Raw genomic sequence first — 6,101 nt, forward strand, 5'->3', positions numbered from 1 at the left:
TAAAAAGCAAAACTATGTAATCTTGTCGTGACATTCTCTGTTGTTCGCCCACCTCGACGATTGCTTGCGTGTGAGTTTTCCAAAATCGATGCTATTGAGCTGATAAATTGGCAACAGTGGGAAGCCATAGCTTTAGTCTGCATTGAACAGCACCCAAGTTCAGTTGGAATCGATTTGGAATAACCAATATTTGTGCGACGGTGGATTATTGTGAGCAAATTTTTTAACCGGCTTTTTACAGGGCTCAAGAACCGGATTAGGCCATCCTTGATTGGAGGTTAACAACCGGCGTAGTACAATCAGATATTGGAAAATAACACTTTATTGCCATTTAATAAATAAAAATGCAGCCCGTGTCGCAAAACTAATTTAAATCTAACTTATTTTTACAACTACTCTAAAGATAAACATTATTTCGATTAAAAGACAATTAAAATAATAACTAACTAATGATATTAAAACATTTTTTTAATATTTAATCAATAAATACACCATGAAATAAATAAGTTCAAAACTAATACCACAACCTACAAAAATATATCTGATTTAAAGGTTTTGAAATTTTGTTTAAAAATGTTAAGCCATTAATCAGTAAATTTTGAATCCACTTCAGTTTCAAAAATGTAAATGAAATCGTTAAAACTAGTGAATTAGTCTGAGCTCTTTTTTTTTGTAAATAAATAATACCTTAATTCTTGGGAATTTCAATTTAAACAAATGACAGCTCAACAAATTAAAATAAATTACAAAGCATACTTAATCAAGAACCAATAAAAGTAACATTAAATTGTAAGTTTTGAAATAAACAGGCAAATTGTAAGTTAATTTTAGGGTTTCAATTGAAAGTATTTTGTTTTCATATTTAACACAAAAAATAAATAAACAAGTAGGTAGCTTATATAACAACCAATTAAAATACTGTCAAGACTTTAAATTTTTCAAAAAGCAATCAATCTTTCAATATTTTTCTAAAGTCAATCCACTTTAATTTCACAATTTAACCTAATTTAAGTGGGAAGGGTATTCAGAAATGTACTTTCCGAAAATCAGGTTCTTTGTTTACTCGAGTTGCCTCTGTGGAACGGGCAATGAGCTCGAGCTCTCTACGCGGCGGCCGAAAACTTGTTTTGAAATACTCAAATCCGTTTAATTATAATTCCCGAAGCATTCGCCAGTTGTCTTTGAGAGTTTCTGAGCTGAGGTTGACGCAATGAAGCGGACTGCACTAGGATTGGCCCTGCTCCTGGCCCTGGTGGCTCAACTGACGGCCCACAGTGCGCAGTAAGTGGTTCAAACTATATAGTATATAGATAGGTAGATACCCCTTCGATCGGTCATTAACTTTCTCTTTGATTGAAATCAATCCGAAACACAGTGACTTGGTGTACGGCTACGAGTGCCGCAGTGGTCTTTGCCAGAAGGTGGAGCTCAGCGAGGAGAACTTCGCCAAGGCCATCAGCATGCCCGTGTGCCGGCTCTTCTGCGGCTCTGCCATCGGCACGCTGTGGCCCAAGCCCACGGGTGCAGTGCGTCTGGACACGCTGATGCGTCAGGTGGACATCTCCTTCATTGACTTCCATGTCAATGGCTCGGCGCGCCAGGAGAAGCTTTGGCGTGCGGCTGAGGACCGCTTCATGGACATGCTAGAGGCCCAGATCCCCGATCGCAAGATCCTCGCCCGCGGTGGCTATCGCATGTCCGTGAGCATCAACACCCCGGATGAGCCCACACCGGCCCGGCTCACCCTGGAAACGGACGAGAGCTATGTCTTGGACATCGACACGGATGCCTCGGGTCATGTGCTGGCCAACATCACGGCGGCGAACTTCTTTGGAGCACGCCATGGTCTGGAGACGCTGGCCCAGTTGATCGTCTACGATGACATCCGTCGCGAGGTCCAGGTGACTGCCAATGCCACTATTCATGATGCTCCGGTGTACAAGTGGCGTGGCTTGCTGCTGGACACCTCGCGTAACTATTACTCCGTGAAGTCCATCAAGAGAACGTTGGGTAAGGCATTGGTTGGGGATTAAGACATCTCTTTCGGCATCATAATGATCACCCTCATTCCTCCTTCCCGTGCAGAGGGCATGGCCCTGGTCAAGTTGAACACCTTCCACTGGCACATCACCGACTCGCACAGTTTCCCCCTGGAGGTGAAGAAGCGTCCCGAGCTGCACAAGCTAGGAGCCTACTCCCAGCGCCAGGTGTACACCCGGCGGGATGTGGCCGAGGTTGTGGAGTACGGTCGGGTGCGGGGAATCCGGGTGATGCCCGAGTTCGATGCTCCTGCCCATGTGGGTGAGGGATGGCAGCACAAGAACATGACCGCCTGCTTCAATGCCCAGCCATGGAAGTCGTACTGCGTGGAGCCGCCTTGCGGACAGCTGGATCCCACCGTGGACGAGATGTACGATGTGCTGGAGGACATCTACGGCACCATGTACGACCAGTTCAACCCGGACGTCTTCCACATGGGCGGCGATGAGGTGTCCACCAGCTGTTGGAACAGCAGCCAGGTCATCCAGCAGTGGATGAAGAAGCAGGGCTGGAAACTGGAGACCGCCGACTTTATGCGCCTGTGGGGACACTTCCAGACGGAGGCGCTCGCCCGGGTGGACAAGGTGGCCAATGGCACGCACACGCCCATCATCCTGTGGACCAGCGGACTCACCGAGGAGCCCTTCATCGACGAGTACCTCAATCCGGAGCGCTACATCATTCAGATCTGGACCACGGGCGCCGATCCCAAGGTGAAGAAGATCCTGGAGCGTGGCTACAAGATCATAGTGTCCAACTATGATGCCTTGTATCTGGACTGTGGAGGACCTGGCTGGGTCACGGATGGCAACAACTGGTGCTCCCCCTACATTGGCTGGCAGAAGGTGTACGGAAATAGTTTGAAATCCATTGCCGGCGACTACGAGCATCATGTCCTGGGTGCCGAGGGAGCCATCTGGTCGGAGCAGATCGACGAGCACACGCTGGACAACCGCTTCTGGCCGCGAGCCAGTGCCCTGGCCGAGCGTCTGTGGTCCGATCCCATCGGCGGATGGCGCGAAGCCGAGTCCCGGCTGCTGCTCCACCGCCAGCGGCTGGTGGACAACGGCCTGGGTGCGGAGGCCATGCAGCCGCAGTGGTGCCTGCAGAACGAGCACGAGTGTCCCATTGACGCGTACGATGCACAAGCTTAGTCGGCGATTGAGTCCAAGTCCTTCTTAACGGTCGCTATCCTTGTAGATGTAGTTGTAGGTGCGGCGGGCGGCTTTGGATAATCCTAATCCTACTCGGTCAACTCACAACGCTCTACTCCGCCTGAAAATAAATCCACAGCTCAAAGGTGGCCTTACGCAAGTGACTTGTCGTTTTATTATGTTTAGTATAAATGAGATTATAGGCCCTACAACTCTCCGCTTGCATCCGATTCAAAGTGGCAGGAATCGAAAGCGATGAAATCCCTTACAGCTTCACCAGTTCCGAACCCTTTGAGTCCGATGGGCAGCAGAGATGTACAAGTTATGCTTTGAAATGGGGTGAGGCATAAACTCCTGAATGGGACTCCTGAATATGTACGTATGAGAGTCTAGATACTAAAAGCAGCGTTCCCGTGTGCAAAATGTTCGCATGGAAGCCCTCTACTCGTTCCACTCCTCCTCGTTGCGTCCGAACTTGTAGATCAAACTGGCGAACAGGATGAAGACATTCTGCATGAGCAGGGCTACTCCAAACCAGCCATCTTTCTTATCTGTGTGGTGGATTATTTATGGTTATTAGTCGCATATAACCATGTTTTGTGGGTAATCTCTCACCGTTGTTGATGAAGTCATCAATCATCACCCAGACGGCGGCAATGATGGAGGCAAAGCCCATTACGAAGCCCACTAGTAGCCAGATCTTAGCTATCCTGGCACCCGATTCCGATGAGTTCTCCTCCGAGATCTGCGCACATAGAATCAAACAAGGAGTGAGTCATTTGGTGGGCTTTATGAGAAGGGTGTTCGCTTACGTGCTCCCCCTTCACAGCGTTGACCATGCAGAAGCTGATGGTGCCAAAGATGCCGATGAAGACATGGCCAGTGGTGATCTGGTGATTGCCATCAATGGTCATGGCATCGATTAGGACCCACCATCCTGCGAAAAACTAGAAAGGAAAAAAGTTGCACAGTCAGGCGGGGGCGACTCATGTCTGTCTGCGGACGGATCCTCACCAGCAGGCCTGCTATTATGGAGGAGTTCTTGTTCCGGGACGTCTCCCCTGTGAAATAGTTCGCAACATTGTCCAACACGCCCATTGTTTAGCTTTTAAAACGTAAATTAATTTATTCTATTTCTGCTATCTTTCTTGTTTTGACCCACAGGGTTGCCAGACTGTCTGTGGCTGTTAAGAGATGGAACTGCTATTCATTTAGTATTTTTGGTATATTTTCTTTGGTATGTGGTAATTTTAAGCTAGTTCCTTTACGGTCACACTTCCTAGTTCACGTTCAACGCAATTTTAATTGAAAATTGTAATTATTATTTAACAACCGATCGCAGCGACACGAGTGAGTGCGTGTGGTCAGTGCTTAGTTAGAGATTAAAAAGGACTCGTTGCCGCAATGCTAGTCATGAACACCTGTAGAACTGCCTCCAGACTGGCGATCCGTAGTCTTAACCTGCGATCGCCGATCGTCTCGCGCACTTTCTCGGCGGGATTGGCCCTGAAAACGAAAGATGTGTGAGTAGCCCCCGTGTGTATATTGGGAGTATTTCCACACCCTAGACCAAACATTGACCATCATCATCATCTGATTGCAGTGTCAACATAACCTTCGTGCGTGCCAACGGGGACAAGATCAAGACGTCGGGCAAGGTGGGCGACTCCCTGCTGGATGTGGTGGTCAACAACAATGTGGATCTGGATGGCTTTGGCGCCTGCGAGGGCACCCTGACCTGCTCCACCTGTCACCTGATCTTCAAGACCAGCGATTTCGAGAAGCTGCCCGACAAGCCCGGCGACGAGGAGCTGGACATGCTGGACCTGGCCTACGAACTGACGGACACCTCGCGTCTGGGCTGCCAAATCACACTGTCCAAGGACATGGAGGGACTGGAGGTCCATGTGCCCTCCACCATCAACGACGCCCGCGCCGCGTAATCGGACGCCAAACACTTTGTTATACTTTGTTGCAATTTTGAGTGCTAATTCGCTTTAGTTCAACTAGATGTAGTCAATATTTTCTGAATGAAATCTTATTGTATTGTCCCAGGGACACGAAGCTCAGGCGGCTATTATAGATGCGTGCATAAATCCGATTGCGATTCCAAAAGGCGGATTTGCGTCCGCTGTTGTTTTTAAAGTGTTTAAGCTCAAAGGGATTAGATCAATATGTAAATATGTGTTCCCAATAAATTTACATGTATTTTCTTACCTCCACGCTGATTTTATTGAACTTGTGGAGGTGTATTCTGCCGTTGGTATCAAAATCTTATCAATATCAATACTATTAGGCTGTTTCAGTTTTTGAGAGGCATTTTTTTATCTTTAAATGGCACCGAAAAAAAATTTCAAAATTTTGTTTATCATTAATAAATAACTAATTTTTCAAAATGTTGACCTATTTAAATAAGTTTTTTTTCTAATTTATTATTTATTTACAAATATTTACATATTTTTCTGCGTAATAAACTGCAATGACTTGTTTTCTGTGTAATAATTCTCAATGATTTGGCACTTGTGCTCGGCAAAACAACAATCACAAGTCAAGACTTTCCTCGGTATCATAATGATAATGCAGTTTTGATAAGCAAACCCGAAGAGTGTAGTATACTTTTAATCTCAACTTAATAATATTCTGAATCTGGGTACTGGTATTATAGCCAAGACAGTTTTATCATCTGAAATCGTAGTAGTAAAAGTAAACGGACTTTCCTGATAGTTTTAAAAAAAAAATGCAATAAAAGGCCCATTCATTTTTCTTGACCAAACCAAAGCAAAACTCGCAGTCATTTCCAAAACAAAGGCTTATCAAACTCCCAACCAAACATTTCATCACCCTGATAAAGTTTGCACTAGCTTTGTTTTGCTATTTCTTATCAGGGGTTGCCTGGCCCGATAAAGT

The 6,101-nt window shown here is 46.1% G+C and overlaps 3 protein-coding genes across 4 annotated transcripts; 2 read left to right on the forward strand and 1 right to left on the reverse strand.

Annotated features, from left to right (window-relative positions):
* Positions 1-144: 144 nt before the first annotated feature.
* On the forward strand, positions 145-3,354 carry LOC108146249 (chitooligosaccharidolytic beta-N-acetylglucosaminidase). Of its 2 annotated transcripts, none has more exons than XM_017272187.2 (4): positions 145-210; positions 1,166-1,281; positions 1,376-2,010; positions 2,086-3,354. In XM_017272187.2, the coding sequence occupies exons 2-4, from the start codon at positions 1,211-1,213 to the stop codon at positions 3,192-3,194; spliced, it is 1,815 nt and encodes a 604-aa protein (XP_017127676.1). In that variant the 5' UTR covers positions 145-210; positions 1,166-1,210; the 3' UTR covers positions 3,195-3,354. The 2 variants fall into 2 exon arrangements, with proteins under 2 accessions (XP_017127676.1, XP_017127677.1); XM_017272188.2 differs by lacking the exon at positions 145-210 and having other exon boundaries at positions 1,084-1,281; positions 2,086-3,175; positions 3,241-3,354.
* On the reverse strand, positions 3,347-4,372 carry LOC108146252 (transmembrane protein 50A). Its single transcript, XM_017272190.2, has 4 exons — positions 4,209-4,372; positions 4,007-4,141; positions 3,810-3,939; positions 3,347-3,745 (listed from the first exon to the last, which is right to left on the reverse strand). Exons 1-4 carry the CDS (start codon positions 4,290-4,292, stop codon positions 3,636-3,638), a joined length of 459 nt encoding a protein of 152 aa, XP_017127679.1. The 5' UTR covers positions 4,293-4,372; the 3' UTR covers positions 3,347-3,635.
* Positions 4,373-4,448: 76 nt separating this feature from the next.
* On the forward strand, positions 4,449-5,410 carry LOC108145672 (adrenodoxin-like protein 2, mitochondrial). The gene is made up of 2 exons (XM_017271226.1): positions 4,449-4,717; positions 4,798-5,410. Exons 1-2 carry the CDS (start codon positions 4,599-4,601, stop codon positions 5,135-5,137), a joined length of 459 nt encoding a protein of 152 aa, XP_017126715.1. The 5' UTR covers positions 4,449-4,598; the 3' UTR covers positions 5,138-5,410.
* Positions 5,411-6,101: the final 691 nt, after the last annotated feature.

Source organism: Drosophila elegans, unplaced genomic scaffold (assembly GCF_018152505.1).
Source record: "Drosophila elegans isolate 14027-0461.03 unplaced genomic scaffold, ASM1815250v1 contig_208, whole genome shotgun sequence".
Lineage (NCBI taxonomy): Eukaryota > Metazoa > Arthropoda > Insecta > Diptera > Drosophilidae > Drosophila > Drosophila elegans.

Coding starts and splice junctions, on each gene's coding strand:
- LOC108146249 (XM_017272188.2), top strand. CDS start 1,211: ATGAAGCGGACTGCACTAGGATTGGCCCTGCTCCTGGCCCTGGTGGCT. Junction 1,282..1,375: donor CTGACGGCCCACAGTGCGCA/GTAAGTGGTTCA, acceptor TCCGAAACACAG/TGACTTGGTGTACGGCTACG. Junction 3,176..3,240: donor CACGAGTGTCCCATTGACGC/GTACGATGCACA, acceptor CTATCCTTGTAG/ATGTAGTTGTAGGTGCGGCG.
- LOC108146252 (XM_017272190.2), bottom strand. CDS start 4,292: ATGGGCGTGTTGGACAATGTTGCGAACTATTTCACAGGGGAGACGTCC. Junction 3,940..4,006: donor ACGCTGTGAAGGGGGAGCAC/GTAAGCGAACAC, acceptor CTATGTGCGCAG/ATCTCGGAGGAGAACTCATC. Junction 3,746..3,809: donor TGATGACTTCATCAACAACG/GTGAGAGATTAC, acceptor TCCACCACACAG/ATAAGAAAGATGGCTGGTTT.
- LOC108145672 (XM_017271226.1), top strand. CDS start 4,599: ATGCTAGTCATGAACACCTGTAGAACTGCCTCCAGACTGGCGATCCGT. Junction 4,718..4,797: donor GCCCTGAAAACGAAAGATGT/GTGAGTAGCCCC, acceptor ATCTGATTGCAG/TGTCAACATAACCTTCGTGC.